Source organism: Dasypus novemcinctus, chromosome 14 (genome assembly GCF_030445035.2).
Source record: "Dasypus novemcinctus isolate mDasNov1 chromosome 14, mDasNov1.1.hap2, whole genome shotgun sequence".
NCBI classification, from domain to species: domain Eukaryota; kingdom Metazoa; phylum Chordata; class Mammalia; order Cingulata; family Dasypodidae; genus Dasypus; species Dasypus novemcinctus.
The window spans coordinates 104,252,518-104,272,271 of NC_080686.1; the positions used below are offsets into that span (position 1 = coordinate 104,252,518).

Genomic DNA, 19,754 nt, shown 5'->3' on the forward strand with positions numbered 1-19,754 from the left:
TATATGGGGATCTCATATTTTTTTAATGTAACATTAAAAAAAGACAAAGAAATTTTTAAAAATCAATATAATTTTAATATTAAAAAAAAAAAAAGGAGGTATGGGAAAAGTGTGCCAAATGTATGCTATGGACCATGGTTGGTGGTAACAGTCTGATGATATTATCTCATAATCTGTAACAAATGTTCCACTACCAAGTAGTGTGTTGGTGAAGCGGTGTTATACGGGAATTCTACACATGTGCAAGGATTGTTTTGTAAGCTCGCAACTTCTATAATAAAAATATATTAAAAAATAATAATAACAGGGTGAGTTTAGGGGAAAATACACCCAATGTAAGATATGGACTATAATTAGTAGTATTTTGATGATATTCTTTCATAAATTTTAACAAATGTTTCACAACAATGCAAGGTGGTGCTGGTGGGTAATGTACAGGACCCGTTTGATGTTATGCATGTTTATTTTATAAGTTTACCACTTTCACGTGTTCACGTATGAATGATATACTTCAAAAAAAATTTTTACAAAATAAAAAAACAGCTTCCTGCCCACCAGCCATGTGCGACCCGCTGCCCTGTGGCCTTCCTGCTCGCCTGACCTTCCTTCTTCTACACCCACACCTCTGGGGTCAGAAAGACACTTCTTGACCACACCTTTAAATAGTTCCCCATTGCTCTCAATTTACCTGCTTGATTTAATCCACTGTCTATGTGGAGGCAGATCTCCAAAAGGCAAGGAACTTCGATTTGCCCACTATTCCACCCTAGCACCGAGAACCTGGCTCACAGCAGGAGCTCAATCAATATAAAATACCAAAATGACAGCCATATATAAAATATAACTTTGAAGACTGGAAAGATTTGATGTGTCAAGATGAAGAGAGCATCCTGGCTGATGGAACAGTTGGAGCACAAGTGCAGGTAAGAATTACTGACTTTATTTGGCTGTGGAACAATGAGGAAGGGAAGGCACAGGCGAGTGGAGCTGTAGGCTCATGAGGAGCTTGGAAGGCTGGGCAAAGGGGCCAAAACGTCAATGGCTGGACAGGTAATTATTACTGAAGGTTTCTGACCAGAGAATCGACTATTTAAATTAAAATAATGTGGCAGCAATCAAAGAATTCACATTCCAGCTTGCTAGGGATAGAAATAACCTTGGGATTTGGGATTGTACCAATTTGCTAGGTATCAAATTAAAGATACTCCCAGAAGTGGAACTGAGTATATTGACTTAAAGGGACTAGGAAAATAGAAGGAACATGATTGGAAGGTTCTGTGGGATGTGGTTTATGTCACTGCTCTGATCACCAGAAGGCAGATACCAGGAATGGCCCTGATTACCCTACCAGGACATTTCTGCTCTCTCAAACCTACAGTAAGCGAGTATGTGCGGCAGGCCCCACAGCAGGGGAAGTTATCGCTTTCTGGGGCTCACAGCAAATCTGTATTTCAGTCAGGCAAGGGGATGGACGAGAGTGCTTGTGAACTACTCAGAGCCTAGCCTGAGGCACACCCACTCTAAGACCATCCTCTGATGCCCGGCGGCCTCTCCCTCCGCCAGGCTCACACCGTGGGCACTGTCTTTATTATCGCTTTCCAACTAGATCACAGACTCCTGGAATGCCTGGGTCACACCTGCCAAACCTCCTGTACCCATCACAGACTGAACAAGGACAGAGCTGACCATGCTGAGCACTGAGGAGTTTAGCTCCCTAGTCACTGCTTCTGGGAACCTGGGCTGCTCCAGCGAGTCTTGCAGTGAGTCAATCAGCAGAGGCAGCCTGCAAGGATGATTAACCATCCTGCTTTCGAGCATGCCAGCAATGAATCCTGCAGCAAGCCAGGTGACTGCCACTGTCCCAGGCAGACAGGCTGGTGGTCTCCAGCAGAAGTTTTCTCCACTTTGTTAGGAAGCAATCAATGACCTCTGAAGTCAAATGATGGACTGTGAGAGCTTCGTACACCATTTATCACTACTACAGCCCTTGCCAAACGGATAAATACAAGTACAAGAATCTCTTGAAAAAAGGCTTATGGGATTTTGGTGCACAATAAAACAATGAGCAAGTATGTTTCTACTTGGGAACATTAATTTAGGAGACAGGAATTAGGTCTCTTCTCAGTTAGACTGTTAGATACTAAAGTTATTGGGAAATTAACTATTTTAGAAAAGATACATATGTATGAATATATAAATACACACACACACACACACACACACACACACACAAAGAGAGCACATATATTTTAAGACATAAACATGAGTCCATGAAAGATGCTTTTTCCTTTCTTGTTCCATTCCTGTATCCTGTATCCTGGATAACCTTTCTAATACACATTTTTTAAATGGGGGGAAAAGGCACATATTTTGAATGTGTACCAAGAAAAATATGCAAAACTCATCACACCAGCAAATAGTTAGAATAATCTTATAACCAGTATCTTAGCTATATTTTAAAAAACAATATTCAACCTCCATTTTATGTTAACTGTGAAAAAGTTAAAGTTTTAAAATACTTCACATTTACCAACCGAACTTCAAAAAATATACAAAGTATATTTGGTTACATTTTGCTGAATAGCAAAGATAAACTGTGACAGCAACTTCTAAAGTAAAATGTTTACATATGATTAGTATGACATTAGAAGAGAAAAATAATTCGGAATTCTATATACTCTGGTGAGTCATCTGATATTACAGCTGTATGTCCCATCCAAAAATAGTCTGAGCCATATTTAAAACTGTCCAATCATGGTAAAATTATACAACGGCCAGAATGCTGCATTTTTATAAGCTATTTTAGAGAGGAAGCAATCGTGATAAAAAAGAACAACATCTAACACCCATGACTCCCCGCCATGACTGTTGTGAACTACTCTTCTACTTCTGGCTTGCTCTCCGAGCTTTTAGTTCAAACCCTTACCTGACACGGAGACCGTGTGTGTCCGCACGCCTTGCTTTTCGCTGTTGGCCAGCCTGTAAGGGAGAGGTGCAAATCTGTGAATGTTGCACATTCTTAGACCAAACAACTGGGTACTCATTCAGATGAGGAACTACCTAGAATTAGGTGTATGCCATTCCCCATGGAGACTAAATTTTAGAAGGGTGATTTTTTAAAAAATTGGATTCTACCACTGAGGCACTAAAATAACTAGAGTTTATTCAGTAATAAAGATCAGAAACTAAAACAGACAACTGAAAAAACACTGAACTGAGGTGAGGAAACGAATCATGATAGTGACTTAAGATGCTGCAATACCATTTAATGAGATACACAACACTGTTAGATAAAATTTTAAATTTAAATGCTAGACTGTACGGGAGTTCCCAAAAGTTATGACACAGCAAAACAAAAACCACCCAGAGTTGAATTTCACTTTCTAAAACATAATTTTGGGGAGTGGATACAGCTCAAGTGGTTGAGAGCCTGCTTCCCATGCCTGAGGTCCCAGGTTTGATCTCCAGTACCACGTAAGACAAAACGAAACAAAAACAAAACAAAACCACCCCATAATTTTAAAGGCTGTGGTATAACCTTTTCTCCTTTAATTTAGAATATCTAAAAACCAGGGAGTATACAAATATAAATTACCATTCACAAACAGAAAAAGGTAATCTTAAAATTTTATAGTACCTGGTTAAATGCTCATGAAATTAGCTCAACAGGAGTAGCGTTTACATGAAATCAAATTTTGACCAGAAGTTTTAGTGACATTTAAAAAACCGCTAGTTATGAATTTTTGTAAAGCACAAAACAAAGAGAAAATAAGGAACCCTAGAGTCTTCAGATAAGAGTTAGACTGATCTTTTAATAAAGAAAAATTTTCCCAGATACACAGCACTTACTATAGTACTGAAGAGATTTTCCTAGTATATAGAAATATACTAAAAAAACCAGAACTTAACATTATTTTTTAAAGATTTATTTATTTATCCCTCCCACCCCCATACTGAATGCTCTCTGTGTCCATTCACTGTGTGTTCTTCTGTGTCTGCTTGTATTCTCATTAGGCAGCTCCAGGAACCAATCCTGGGACCTTCCGGAATGGGAGAGGTGATCATTCTCTTGTGCCACCTCAGCTCCCTACTCTGCTGTCTCTTATTGTCTCTCCTCTGTGTCTCTTTTGGTTGTGTTATCTTGCTGCGCCAGCTCTCCGCATCGGCCGACACTCGTGCGTGGGTTGGCACTCTGCGTGGGCCAGCTTGCCTTCACCAGGAGGTCCTGGGCATCGAACCCTGGACCTCCTTTATGGTAAACAGGAGCCCAACTGCTTGAGCAACACCCGTTTCCCAAAATAACATTTTTGAGAACTAGAAATAGTCAATGTAAAACTGGATAACCTTTCTAATTAACGATACTAGCATAAAGCCAAAGAGTTAAGTTCCTTTTATTGAATTCTCTAAATATTTGAAATCCTAGTGTTATCTTTATTATGAAAGTTTATCCAACAGTGTTTTCTAACAAATCATCTGTTTGTGTTCCACTGCAGAGACATGAATTATCATAACCATCTCTGAATATTTATTGGGAAGCTGTGGGGCGCACATATGTATTAAGTAGATTACATCATTTGCTTCCTAAAATATCCTGTGGCAAAGACACTTCCCCTCATCATACCCATTTATCTGTGTGTTATCATCAGCTCTTCCACATTTGCTCGGATTTCGCCCCTTTTCTGCTCAAGAGTCAGTAACAGTGTCCTGTTGCTCCGTGATGTGTGGAAGTTCTACCCTTAGAAAGCCTGTTTTATTTCACTCAGTTTTTCTAGTCACCACTTCCAACCTCTATCTTACTGCTCGTCTATGTTTATGATTGCTGTATCTTACTTTTTGTTGTTAATTTTTTCTTTTTAAAGGATCTTTAAATCATATAAATGTTACATCAAAAATATAGCAGGGAATCAGAAAGATGGCCTCAGAGTAAGGCGCTCCTAGACTCAGCTCCTGCTACAGGGCTAGCTGGAGCTAGCTGAAGCACCTGTTTGGGGGCTCCAAGAGAACAGAAGAGCAGTTTCTGTCCATCCAGGTCAGATTGCAGCTCTAGCCTAGGCCCCAGTGCCACTTCCAGCAGGAAGGAAGCTGTGGGGACCTGCACCAGCCTCTCCAGGAAATTACCAGCCAAGCCGTGGAGGCTGGTGATTGTCCTGCTCTGGCTGTGTGAGCCGCCCTGGGGCTATTCTGTGGCTGGAATTGGAAGCTCCATTTCCCTGAAACAGGGCAGGAGGAGACAGCTGGTTGCTGATTTCAGCTACTGATTGGTAGGCTTGGCTGGCTAAAGTATAACCCTGGGAACAGCTGGCGAGTGAACCAACCCAAGTCAGAGAGGCCACTAGTCGCCATTCTGACTCTGCCCCCAGCCTGAGGGGAAGTCGGACTGACTGAAACTCTCAGTGTTGGCAGGAACCAGTTTCTTTCATGCAGATCAGCCTGTAGCCTGCCTAGGCTTCAGACCTGCCTCTGGCAGGGAGGAGGCTGAGGAGCCCTGCACCAGCCTGTACAGGTAACTGCAGGTACTTTTGGCTGGCATAGACTGAAAATCAGAAGTCTACCAGGGCAACTGCGGTAATCTTGGACCCGAACTGCATAGATTTCAGCCCACACCTGCAGCTCCATCCCTGCCCCACGCAAGGGAGAAAGGGATGTGAAGCTTCATCAGTCTCTTTGGGCAACTACAGTCTAGGCCTGCACGTGGATTATTCCACATAGCTGTGACTCTGTCCCTACCCCTGGCAAAAGAGAAAGTTGGAAGAAGCTTCATTGGTCCCTGCTGCAAGGAGGGCAGCTTGAGCCTCCACAGCTTACAGCACCAACTACATGCTTGGCTCCTACTGCACAACCAGCAAGAGAGAAACAATAGGAAGCCCTAAACTACAGAGAAAAACTGCACCCAGAATAAATACTCTAGTAAGCCAGATACGAAGACACAAACAAAAATTACAATCCACACCAAGAAACAGAAAGCTATGGCCCAGTTAAAGGAATAAGATAAGCCTCCAGATGACATAAAGGAGTTGAGACAACTAATCATAGATGTTCAAACAAATCTCCTTAATAAATTCAATGAGATGACTAAAGAGATTAAGGATATTAAGAAGACATTGGGGGCGGTGGACTTGGCCCAGTGGTTAGGGCGTCTGCCTACCACATGGGAGGTCCGCAGTTCTAACCCCGGGCCTCCTTGACCCGTGTGGAGCTGGCCCATGTGCAGTGCTGATGCGCACAAGGAGTGCCCTGCCATGTAGGAGTGTCCCCGCATAGGGGAGCCCCATGCACAAGGAGTGCACCCCGTAAGGAGAGCCACCCAGCGTGAAAGAAAATATAGCCTATCCAAGAACGGCGCCACATACACGGTGAGCTGACACAGCAAGATGATGCAACAAAAAGAAACAAATTCCCGTGCCACTGACAACAACAGAAGCGGACAAAAGACGACGCAGCAAATAGACACAGAGAACAGACAACTGGGGTGGGGGTGGGGGGGGGAGAGAAATAAATAAATAAATCTTAAAAAAAAAAAAAGACATTGGATAAGCACAAAGAAGAATCTGAAAGCAGATCTTATGGGAATGAAAGGTACAATAAACAAAATTTAAAAAAATTGGAATCATAGAACAGCATATTTGAGGAGGCAGAAGAAAGGAATGGTGAGCTTGAAGAAATGGCTTCTGAAAGTGAACATACAGAAGAACAGATGAAGAAAAGAATGGAAAATATTGAACAAGGTCTCAGGGAACTAACTGACAGCAAAAGGCGTGCGAACATACATGTCATGGGTGTCTCTAAAAGGAGAAGAGAAGGGAAAATGGGCAGAAGGAATCTTTGAAGGAATAATGGTAGAAAATTTCCCAGTTCTATTGAAAGACACAGATACCCATGTCCAAGAAGCACAATGTACTCCCATCTGAAAAAATTCAAATAGAACAACTCCAAGACACATACTCATCAGAATGTTAAAGGCCAAAGACAGAGAATTCTGAAGGCAGCAAGAGAAAAGCAATGCATAACATATAAGGGATAGCCAATCAGATTAAGTGCTGATTTCTCACCAGAAACCATGGAGGCAAGAAGACTGTGGTCTGATATATTTAAGATTCTACAAGAGAAAAACTTCCAGTCAAGAATCTTATATCCAGCAAGACTGTCTTTCAAAAATGAGGGTGAAATCAGACTATTCACAGATAAACAGAAAGTCAAGAGAATTTCTAAGCAAGAGACTAGATTTTCACAGAATACCAAAGGGTGTGCTAGAGCATGAAAAGAAAAGACAGGAGACAGGGGCCTGCAAGAGAGTCTAGAAATGAAGATTATATCAATAAAAGTAACTGAAAGTATCAAAAGAGTGGTGAAAATAAAATATGATAGATAAAACTTAAATAATCAGGAATAAACTTAACCAATAATGTTAAAGCACTTGTATTCAGAAAACTGCAACTCAATGTTAAAACAAATTAAAAAAGCCCTAAAATAACTGGAAGAACATTCCATGCTCATGGACTGGAAGACTAAATACCATTAAGATGTCAATTCTACTCAAATTGATATACAGATATAATGCAATTCTGATAATTTCACCAGCATTAAAGAAAAATTGAAAACATAATCATTAAATTTATTTGGAGGGGTAAGGAGTCCTGAATAGCCAGAAACATCATAAAAAGGAAAAGTGAACCTTCATCTCCAAGCTTTAAATCATAAAGCCTACCTATACTGGTAAAAACAACATGGTACTAGCCTAAAGACAGACATAATAGACCAATGCAACCAAATTTATGGTTCAGAAACAGACCCTCACAGGTACGGTCAAGTGATTTTTGTCTAGTCTGTCAAACTCACACAGTTCAGGCAGAACAATCCATTCAACAAATGGCACTGAGAGAAAAGGACATCCATAGCTGAAAGAAGGAAAGAGGACCCCTATCTCACACCTTATCTGAAAACTAACTCAAAATGGATAAAAAAAACTAAAAATAAAAGAACCATAAAACATCTAGAAGAAATGATTGGAAAATATCTTCAAGACCTGGTGGTAGGTGGTGGATTCTTAAAGGAGATAAGAGGAGGACTGAGTGGACTACTGATGTTTAATGTATGTACAAGTTTTAATTAGCTTTAGTGTAAAATTGTGGAAATGTATAGAGTGGATGGTAACACAGTGAATAACAGCTAGTTTATAAATGGGGATATGACTGAAAATGGTAGTCTAGTTATATAAATGCCAGATGACAGAATGCCAGAGAATAATCTAGGAACTTGATAGCACAGTAAACCAAGAGGTGAGTAAGAATTGTGGTTGATGGTACAGATGCAAAAGTGTCCTTTGTGAGCTATAACAAATGTATATCACTACTGCAGGGTGTTGGGAATGTGGAGAAGCATAGGAAAAATATTGCTGGAGTGACCTATGGACTGTGGCTAGTAGTAACAATACAATATTCTTCCATCTATGCGAAAGATGTACTGTGTTGATAATAAGGCAGTATGGAAAATGTGAGTCAAATGTACACTATGGACATGATAACAATCAGATGATATTATTTTATCTGTAGCAATGTGGTGTGTTGATGGAGAGGAGTTGTTTGGGAATTCTGCACGTGAATGATTGTTTTATAAGTTTACAACTTCTGTGATTAAAAAATATATTTAAAAAATAATAGGATGGGTTGGGGGAAAAACACCAAATGTAAGATAAGGACTATGATTAGTAATAAGATTTTGACAATATTCTTTCACGATTTGTAACACATCTCATGACAATGCAAGGTGTTGGTGGAGAGTTGATATATGGGACCCCTGTATGACGTTATGCATGTTTGCTCTGTAAGTTCACAACTTTTACTATACATTTAATTGTTTATGTATGTTCATATATAAATGTTATAAAGATAATAACAACAGCATTGGTTAGGGGAAAAATACTTTGTTTAGTAGTAATATTTTGACAATGCTCTTTAATCATTAGTTAAAAAGGTTTAAAAACAATGCAAGCTATTGGTGGTAGGGTGAGATGTTATGTTTGTTTGATGTTTTATATGTTTGTTTTGTAAGTTCACAACTATTATACACTTGCTTATGCATGTTTATGTATGAGTGATATAATTCAATAAATTAAAAAAAAAACGGGATTCCCATATACCATACCCCTGCTCCCTACCACACTTTCCCACATTAACAACATCTTTCACTAGTGTGGTACATTTGTTTGCAAGCAGTAAGGTTCCAATTGCCTCATGAGATCTAAGCCTTCTCTCAATTGGAGACAGGATGGGCATCACCATCCTAAAATCCTCAAGACTGATGAATGAACAAACATAAGAGTGGAAAGCAACTACGGACTAAAGTAAACTTATGATTATCCTATATCTTTTCATTCTCAAAATCATTCTTTAAAGACTTGGCACGATTGAAGATTCTCTAAGCATTAGTTCTTTGCCTGATGTGGGCCCTTAACGAACACTTACAAAATCTTTTCAGATTTATAAGACAAACTGCCTGAAAGCTAAAACAAAGTTGGCTTTGCCCATCCTTCCGCTCGCCCACACAGATACTGCCAGATGCAAACACAATGACATGCGGCCCCTGCTGTCAACCAGCTTACTGCCTAGGGAGGACGTGGACAAGTAGAGAGAACTTTAAAATGTGCCGAGGATGATAACAAAGTGGAAGGTGGTGTGCTGGGAACGCACACTAGGGCTGTGCCCTGTGCACGGGAGTCCTGAAAGGCTTCCAGAGAAGTCATGTGCGGCAAGACCCGAGAGATGAACAGGACTGAGCCAAGAGGGAAGCAGGGCTTGGGAACGGCATTTACCAAGGCTCTAGAAGTGAAAAAAATCTCAGTGTAGCTGAAGAAATGGAAAAGTAAGAGGCCAGAGGGGTGTGCAGGGGACAAATCTTTGACATTTTTGCAAGTTAGGTTTAGGATCTTAGAGTTTATCCTACAAGCAGCAAGTCACTGGCTGAAGTGCAGAGGCTGGACAGGACGAGGGGCAAAACTGGAGAGAATCCAACTAGCCAGGAGGCAGGTGCAGGGAAAAGTCCACACGGCAGGCCTGGCCTCAGCTGTGATCTGGGAATGTGAGTTTTGGGAAGGGTTCCCACCTCCCAACTAAGAGTGGCTCACTGTGCCCAAACCGTCTGAACGCCTGCTTTCCTTCGGGGAGTCTGGGACTTCGGTGTGTGCTGGGCACAAGGTGCCTACGTGACCAGCACACAAAAGGCCTGGGCACTGAGCGTCTAACTAGTCTCTGTGGTAGAAGTCACTTTGCGTGTAGTCATGATCCGATACTGGAGGAATGAAGCGCGTGTCCTGTGTACCCACGGGGAGAGACTCTCAGAAGCTTGTGCCTGGTGTCCTCGGGACTTTGCCCCCTGCATTGTCCCCTGTGCTGATTTTGCTTTGTATCCACTTGCTATAATTAATCATACTGTGAGTACAAGCACTGGTGGAGCCCTGAGTCCTCCTGGAGAAGCATCAAAGCTGCCGCACAGGAGTCTCCTGGGGTGCCCTAGGCAGGTGAAAACGATGGTTGAGTCGAGGGGCATGATGGGGCCAAGCAGCGAGGAGGACGGGCTGGCAGAACTGCTGCTGGGCGGTCTGTGAGAGCAGGAGGAAGGGCAAACCCTCGGGTTAACTGCTCCTCAGCAGGTGCTGTACAACTCTGTGCAAATCTCCCTCCAAGTTCCCCAAGTCCCAGCACTGGCTGAGAATACCGAAGTTATTAAATGCATTCTTTTGGCATCATAATTCACTTCTTCTAATTTTATAGATTAACACACCTACCGTGAAATTCATAACATAATCAAGTAAAAAAATAAATGACTTCAATTTTCTTGTTTGTAAAATGGCCAGTATGGTATCTACTTTTCAGGGTTCTCATAAAGATTAGAGATAACATGTAAAGCACTTGTTAAACAGCAGGTATTCACATTATTATCATCATGCCATTTCTTTAGCTCCCCTACTGAACTTAAAAAAAGGGAAAAATCATTTTTAGACTTTTGGATTAAACCTAAACACATAATTTGATTTCTATTTGACTTGTTTCATCTTGGTAATATTTGTTTTCTAGATCCCTGATTGTGTGTTATCTGTGTATGTATATAAATACATGCACATATATATGAATTTAAATTTTGAAGCAAATGGATAATAAATGGCAGCGATTTCCTTAAAATTTCTAACAAAAATAAATAATACACAGAAAGCAACACTTACTTTGGTATTGATGGTAAAGCCCGTTCACCTTCTAGAAAAAAAAATAGAGATATGAGGTTCCTTTAATTCCTTTATAAAGACTCCTTTATAAAAGTGAGGTAAGAAGGATGAGTCCTATTCTAGTATTTTAGCAATAACCTTTTAAATAAAATTATTATACTATCCCAGGTTTTCGCTGCTTTATGGTGAATATCTGTAATAAATGTAAACTGCAAATTCACAGTTCAGAAGGTGCTGTCTAACAAAACAACAAAGCTCTAAGTTGCTAAGTTGTAAAAGATTTCCTTCCCAGGAGACTCTAAAAGATGGCCTTCTTATGATCAAAGTCAACATTCCCTGCCACAGGATTTCTGCACTTTGATAAAAATGTTCACTTAGAAACAATACCCAAACCCGTGCAGGTGACACAGAAACCTGAAGAAAATATACACAGGTATGTGTAGCAGCCAGGGGAGCTGAGGCAGCAAAAGGCCTGTAGACTTGGGCCTGGACACTGCGTGCTGGGAGGGCCCCCCTGTGAAAGCAGGAACCTGGGCCCTCTGGCTATAGGGACTGGTTCATGCCCGTCCAGTCCCAGAGAAGTTCAGGACGTCTGTTCTGTGGGTGGGGACCTCCTGCCGCCTGCCGCTGCGCTTTGTGAACCAGCAAATAGAAGCCTCCTGCCTTTCCACTGCCTTTGATCCGTCCCTATTACTGCCCACCCGGCACTTCCCTCTGGACGGCCTTTTAGGCACCATGGACTTGCCCTGATGGCAGGAAACTGCATATGTCTCAGAGCTCAGGTGAAAACCTGAAGGCATCACAATTCCTCTCTGTTTGGCATTCCACATCCAGTACTGGGGAATGCTGGGGCTTTGCCTTCAAAATACGGCCAGAACTCTCACGTCCCGCCACTCTCCTGCTCCAAGGACCACAGGCCTGTATTCCACTAATGGCCTACAGCCTAGCCCCTGCTCTGTCTGCACCCAGGCTGCCCCATCACAGTCTGCAGCTGCCAGAGCGGCTCTTACGGGAGGCAAGTCAGATGAAGCAGGTTTTCCACTTACTGAAATACTTTAACAAACAGGGATCCAGAACAAGCCTGGTCACTCTCACTGCAGCGAGTTTTTGCATTACTGTTCCAGTCCCTCTCCAAGAACCATTTGGCATGGATGGCTGAAAAAGCTATTGACATTATGTGGCTTTGGTCACCTCTGGGTTTGAGTCTGTCCAGTCACACATCCATATGTTTATGTTATTGGATTTCTAAAATTGACATTTTTTTCAGTTTTGAATAGTTCTTCTCTTTTGTTTTAAATTATGAACTCAATATACAATTCATTGTAACATATCAAAATCATAAAAGTATATACTATGGAATAAAAGCAAAAAGGTTGAAGGCCTCTCCCCTGCTTCAAATACAACTGCCTCTTCCTTAGAAGCATCCACTGTCTAGTTGGGTACTTAACTTTCCAGACATTTTCTATGCTTATAAACACACAAGCTTACGCTTACATGTAAGTTAATGCAAAAATGGGCAAACACTGTATTGTTCTTCACATTCCTACTTTCACTAAATATACTTTTCAATTCTGAGCATACAGAGGTCTCATCATTTTTTAATAGTTGTGCAATATGGTATCATGCATCATATAATTTATTAATTCCCATCCCATGGACACTTACATTGTTTCTAATTTTTTGCTATAATAAACAATGCAATATTTAACACCTTCATGTCAGTGGTTCTGTGGGACCAATTTATAGAAGGAATACTGGGCTACGCAGCAGAGAGGTAAACTGGCCTCTGAAAATTTGTACTGATATAAACAAATTGAAAGAGAACATTTTGCAATAGCCTTGCCAATAAAGGATATTATAGCTTTTTTTTTTAACCAGTCTAATACATTTCTTCTTTTCTTCTGGATTTTGTGTCAGTCACATCCAGAAGCACGCCTTCACCCCCAAAGCACAGCAGTCACTGTCATTCTCTAAACAGGAAACGTACTACTTATAAATGGTGACTCTATATCAATCTGCCTAATTCTCTCCTCTGATGAGTATTCTTTATGTGTTTACTAAAGAATTTTATTAAAATTGCGAAACTGATACTGAACTTTCTTACAGGCAAGAGATGGGTTAGAAAAGAGCAAAAGGAGACGAACCCTTCTGTGGTGGAGCTCAGGCTGGGGCATTCGACCCCGGGCGCTCAGGTGCTTCCCCTAACAAAGTGCATCTGGGCATACCCAGAGCTCACCCGCAGACATTACTCATCACCTATTACTCTCATACTCTGCAAGGCTTGTAAGTATATATTAAGATATGTTGCCTACCATTAAATAGTCTCTCATCTAGAGAAGACACATGGTACACAAATAACTGCTATTTAAATCACATGCCAGGAAAGGAGTACATTACACCCTCAGAAACATGTTTTATATTTACTTGAAAATTTAAACAAAAATGTCTCAATTTTAAAATATTCATATGACCATGTATATATACCTGACTATAATTAATTAAAAATATTTGACTCAACTATTATTTTAACTAGGTAACATATCTTCACTATAAGGATCTATCATAAGACAGTCATATAATAAATATACTGTAAATCAGAATAAGGTAGGCAAATTATTGATTCCATAAAAAGGATAATAACCAGTGCTCCACCTAGCATTTTATACTAAGCATTATCATTTGTGTTCTTTCCATATGAAGCACTTAAAGCATCTCATTTTACTTAATTTATTATCAAAATACAATTTTTAAAATTTAAAGATTTTATTGAAGGTAATGAAAAATACAAATAACTAAATAGTCATTGGTAGAAAGTTCCTTAAAGGATGATGATACTGAATCCTTCCCTGAGCCAAGGCACCCCCCCCCCCAGACTAATCTCTCACTAAGGCCCTCCACTCCCAACAGTTCCCAGCTGTCACTGCACGAGGTAGCTAAGGCCTTGGTGCCCGATTAAAATTCACCTAGGAACACTCTGCAGCTTTAAACATGGACTGTCTCATTTAGTATTTAAAGTCTGAACATTATTTTTTCTATGTCCTGAGATATTGATTTAAGACTTGTAAAAATGATTCACTAAAAAGGAGGTAGGCATACATCTAGTCCTCATTTCAAAGAATTGGTCATATTTAACATATTTCACAAAGCACAACCTTTGTGGAGGAATTCTCTTGAAACATATAAACATTTACAAGGTACATACCTCTGTTTAAAGCACAAAGTGAAAAATCTAGAGCTTGTGCTGTAAAAGCTTCAACTGAAAGTAGCTTTAGACTTTTCTAAAATCAACTTGACTATTTTTCATACAAAACAACTACAATAAATATGTATTTTAGAAAAAATATGAAACAAATAGGTTTTGTTGGTTCTAATCACAAGGTGAAAAAAACAGTTTTGCTGTATTAGCCGTGTCCTTGAATCATACAGTCATGTTTGTTTAGTGGAATATGGTTTATGACTTTAGCTATTGTTTTCAGAGCAGAACACTTTGTAAACCAGGGGGTCTTGACTTTTTTGTTCCACGGACCCCTTTGCCAGTCAGGAAAAACCACAGACCCCTTATGAAGTCTGCACTATACCGTGTATTATTTAATAAATATATCACACCCATGCCAAGACATTCCCAAAAGAATGTTTTTTTGAACTTTAAGTTCACAGACCCCATGAAATCATCCCATGGACCCCCTGGGGGTCTGTGGATCCCTGGCTAAGAACCCCTGCTTTAAAGCAAGGTTCCAATGTTTCCTCTTAGACACACCCATGGCCCCTCCCCAAACCCTCTCCTCCAACCCCTCAAACTGCTTTCAAACACCGAGTATTTTCCTGCTGGGAAGGAGGGGTTTTCTGCTGTTTTTGCACCAACAGCTCAGTATTTTTGCTCTACTGGTTCCTTTCTGTGCCATCGTCAACAGGAAACTCAGCTCTGCTTATGTGGACACAGGATGCTTCAGGATTCTCAGCAGCAGCCGCACAGTCTCGGGCAGTCAGTGGGAAGGGATCCTGGCAATAATGCCACACTGTCTACAGAGCCGACCTGCGTCGGGGCTGGCCGTCTGGACCCACCTAACAACCACGAAACAGGGATCACTCTAGTTTTACAGAGGAGGACTCTGTCCCCAAGGCCCACGTACTGACACCATCACGTCCCTCCTCGTGGTGGTGACTGATGCAACTGAACTTACTCAACACTGCACGCAGTGGGTGGTACCCAGTAGGAAGAGTAGTTTACGGTGACAGTACTGACTCCGGATCTGAACCCACACGGTAGAATGCCATTCCAAAGCCCACTCTCTGCTACACATTACTATGCTGCCAGGAATATTTTCATTTGATTATTTCAGAAATCCAAGCACTCTGAAACACACCTCATTTGCTTGGAAAACCCTTACATAATTTTTGAAGTGATACGCTCTTTCTAGGATATTTATTCATTCCAATTTTTAATTTCACATCGTGACTTAGAATTTACTTTGCTCTACTACTTAAAGCTAAGTTTTTGAGATATGTAAGAACAACAGGAAACAGATTCTATTTAACATGTATTACAAGGGGTATTTTAAAAACAACAACAACCCAGAATATAATCACTAAAGTTTATTTTTAAAATACCAATGGTGAACTAGTGAATAAAAATAAAAGTATGTAACTCAAAACACAACATTCTAAATATAAACACTGTTTCCTTTAAGCTCTGTTCAAACCCAGCTCCCAGCCTGTGGCAAGTGTGAACTAGACTTCTGTCCCTTGGAAAACAAAGAATACAGAATCACACCATGCTAAGTTATTTCTTTGGTCATCACAGCATTTACAGAGTTATCTAAAAGAAGGACTGCAGATCACAGGTGGTGAGTCTAACACAATTCGAGAAAAACGCAAATGGGAATGCTCAGAGAGAGCGCCTCACCTTTCTGGGGTCTAACGATAAAAGACTGCGTGGCTCCGTTCACCAGTCGGCAGTACCCATCTATTAAATCGGCCATGTTCTCCGCAATGGTCAAGGATGGTGCCGTCACTGTCAGAGGCTAAAGAGGGGGAAAGACCAAGAGAGAGACATTATTGTTCTTTCCAATAGTCAAAAGAACAGCTGCACTATGACATCAGACCTCCAAATGCACTTGAAAACAGAGAAGAGTGGGAGTGAAACAAGATCTGTCAGAAGATGTGAAAAAGGAAGTTTGATATTTAAGGACATTATTCCTAGAATATGTGACAGAAGGCAAACCCAGATGAAAAAGAAAAATCAGTTAAAACGAGACTCACTTTCTAGAACAAAAGGAGATGAAAAAAGTATTTTCCTTCAAAATGTCTAGCCCTTCTGGCACATTCTGATTAAGGGAAGAAGTTATGATAAAACCATATTTAAAATATGGCTTATTTTGAAAGTAGACTAACTTAGAATAAATTTTTATTAATCATCCTTCATAATTTTCTAACATTAAAGAAAACTGGTAAAATTTCATTGCTCTTTTTGCATCATACCATGTTCTGCTCAAGAGCTAGGAATCTCTCTCCTTTCAATATAAAATATGTCTAATTTTGATAAACTTTCCAAAGACCTGTCTTTGTTATTCAGGGAATAATAAAAAACTGTACTTGTTTTTAAAACACAGGCATATCCCAATTCATATACTTATTCATAATCCCCAACTAAATGAACAGCTCATCTCACCTGTAACATCCTGAACATTATTTGGGGAGGTGACAAAAACTAAGGAGTTCAGTCTGAAGATGTTAGTTCCAAAAAAAGAATATTATTGAGATATGTGCAGGGGGCTTCAATTTGCAGCAAGGTTTCAATTCTATAAGGTATCTCAAGAAAATCAGACTTCCTAGACCCTTCAAGGGCCAGCGACCTCACAGAACCCCGGGCCTGAAGGCACAGCGATCAGGACCTGCAAAGCCGTAAGGACCTCAGATAAACGCACCCAGGGAAGCTGCTGAAGCAGACCAAAGAACTCGCGTCTGCTCCCTGCTAACGGATGAATTCCACAAAGGGGTTAACCGCAAAGAAACCCATCTGCGCTGCCAGCTCATCAGGCATTCACGCGAGAGTGTGCTGTCCATCTCTGAGACAGGGCCCCGCTACTCAGGATGTGTCCAACAGTCACTCCCACGCCCCTCCTTGTCCTTCATGTACCCAGACTGTCTCGGTCTGAACCCCGTATCTCCACCATTACTAGGACCATGTCAACTCTTGTGCCTCAGTTTCCTCATCTGTAAAACAAAGTATTTACTTTACTGGGCTATGGGAATAGCAGGTTTCCTCTTGGCTTCTGTGTAAAGTGTGAGCAGAGCGCACCGCACACTGTAAGTTGTTGAGGAAGTATCAGCTGCTGTTGTTATTACTTCTGCTATCTGGAGAAGGTCATAACAAACGAAGCCTGAGAAATACCTCCCTTACCTAGTTAACAAGGCATATTTTTTATATAACTCCAAAAAGCTGATTTCCTCAGTAATTCATGATATTCTTTACTAATCACCACAGTCCTCTTCACTGACATTAACATGTGTCTCCTGTTCTGTTCCTGGGACACTTAATCATTATTATTTGTAAGCTATCATCATATATGGGAAACTGAGCCTAAGAGCCGTGAACTTCGTCCTCATCCTAAAAGAAATCACAATTTCTAAAATACAATTACGTCCCGGCTTTCCTTTGACAGTGAAGGCTGAAGTCCCTCACCTCCGGCGCTCCCGCTATTTTCAGCTGCAGCATTCCTTTTCTGTCCTTGTCTTCGCTGTTTGAGTACTGAATGGTCTGCACTTGATTAAAATCTGCCAGATGTGTAGGCTGTGGAAAGAAAAGACAAAAACTTTGCAGCACAGATGAGACACTCACTCCACAGACACTGTTCTTAGTCTATGGCATCCTCATTGTTCCAACCACGACTGCTTCGACCCAAGGTCACCCTCTTGCTGCAGCCCCCACGGGACTTCTTCTAGGAGCAGCAAAACAGCCAGCTGGGAAGCGGGCTTGGCCCAGTGGTTAGGGCGTCCGTCTACCACATGGGAGGTCCGTGGTTCAAACCCCGGGCCTCCTTGACCCGTGTGGAGCTGGCCCATGCACAGTGCTGATGAGCACAAGGAGTGCCGTGCCACGCAGGGGTGTCCCCGCATAGGGGAGCCCCACGCACAAGGAGTGCCCCGTAAGGAGAGCCGCCCAGCGCGAAAGAAAGTGCAGCCTGCCCAGGAATGGCGCCACCCACACGGAGAGCTGACACAGCAAGATGACGGCAGCAAAAAGAAACACAGATTCCCATGCCGCTGACAACAGAAGCGGCCAAAAACAAGAACATGCAGCAAATGGACACAGAGAACAGACTGGGGATGGGGGAGAGAAATAAATAAAAAATAAATCTTTAAAAACACACACACACACACACACACACACACACACACACACACACACACACACACACACACACACACACACACACACGGCCAGCACGCAGCTGCCTCGCTTTCCCTCCCTGTCCTTTCCTGGCGCCTGCACTCTGCAGTTAGGAGGTGTCTGCTCTTTGTCTCTGATTCCAATGAGGAGACACCATAAATGCCACTGGGAGGAATGAAAGCACAAGGAGCCAGGGGAGAAAACAAGACAAAGGAAAGGGAACTTGCTTGTTGGCCTGGAGGAAGCTTGTAGAATTCTGGGTGGGAGGCACATCCCTGTTCCCACTTCCACACAGAGAAACCCAGGCCACTCCCCACAGCCCAGGGCTGGAGCGCGTTTCCGAGGCTTAGTGGGCACTACAGCGTCACGGGGCTAGGGAAGGAGGAGGAACCCAGAGGTCCTTTCCTGTACAGACTTAACTCTTAGGACAGGCCAGAAGAGACTATGGTCATTTTTCCAAGTACAACAAATCCCTTTTGTCTTCTTAAAAAGCTAAAATATGCCCATGTGCTCTCTGACGTGCTGGCATTTCACGCTGTGATGAGTCCTAGGCATTTCTTCAAGACGGTCACCTGGTTTAGGCCTCTATTAGACCACCACAAGGTGCTAATCCCCGTCCTCCTACACATGCCACCAAGGACGCTGTCCCTGGGAATGAGCAACTCGGACTCAGCTCCTGTTCACAGCACAGCACCTTTGCGGCATGGTCTGTAGGCACCCATGTGTGTAAAGGCCCCCTCGCTCCTGGGGGAACGCCCAGGCGCAGCTCCCTTCTCCTGGACGGGGCCTCTCGGTCGGCAGCACCAGCACAGGGTCCCGCTGCACACACCCTTCTCCCGGCTTCCCTCTCAGGCCTTCTCCCCACCACCCCTGTCTCTCAGTTCCTTTACTGGATTCTCCCCCATGCCTTCTAGACATGCTAACATGCCACAGGGTTCTGGGCCAGACCCCATCCTTCCCCCGAGCTGCATATGCACAGAGAATATCGCCTAGTCACATGGCACTGAGTATCCACTCCAGCCCTGGCATTACCCAGGACTCTGGACTCCTTTATCCAACCTATGTGACGTTTCCACATGCATGTCTGGGAGGGATTACAACCTTAACACAGGCAACAAACATGTCATTAAAACACATTTTTCCTCCAGG

At 41.9% G+C, this 19,754-nt stretch overlaps 1 protein-coding gene across 30 annotated transcripts in view; it reads right to left on the bottom strand.

The window, feature by feature from the left end:
- Nucleotides 1-19,754, bottom strand: part of PTK2 (protein tyrosine kinase 2) — a 327,553-nt gene that overhangs the window by 112,996 nt on the left and 194,803 nt on the right. For all 30 annotated transcript variants that reach the window (XR_011645712.1, XR_011645713.1, XR_011645711.1 and 27 more), the window contains 4 exons: nt 17,898-18,005; nt 16,119-16,236; nt 11,216-11,246; nt 2,927-2,979 (listed from right to left, as the gene is read on the bottom strand). Coding sequence is in view for 26 of the 30 variants with exons in the window: in XM_071208058.1 (XP_071064159.1) it covers nt 2,927-2,979; nt 11,216-11,246; nt 16,119-16,236; nt 17,898-18,005 (310 nt within the window). In the remaining 4 variants the exon portion in view is untranslated. The remainder of the gene's footprint in view (nt 1-2,926; nt 2,980-11,215; nt 11,247-16,118; nt 16,237-17,897; nt 18,006-19,754) is intronic.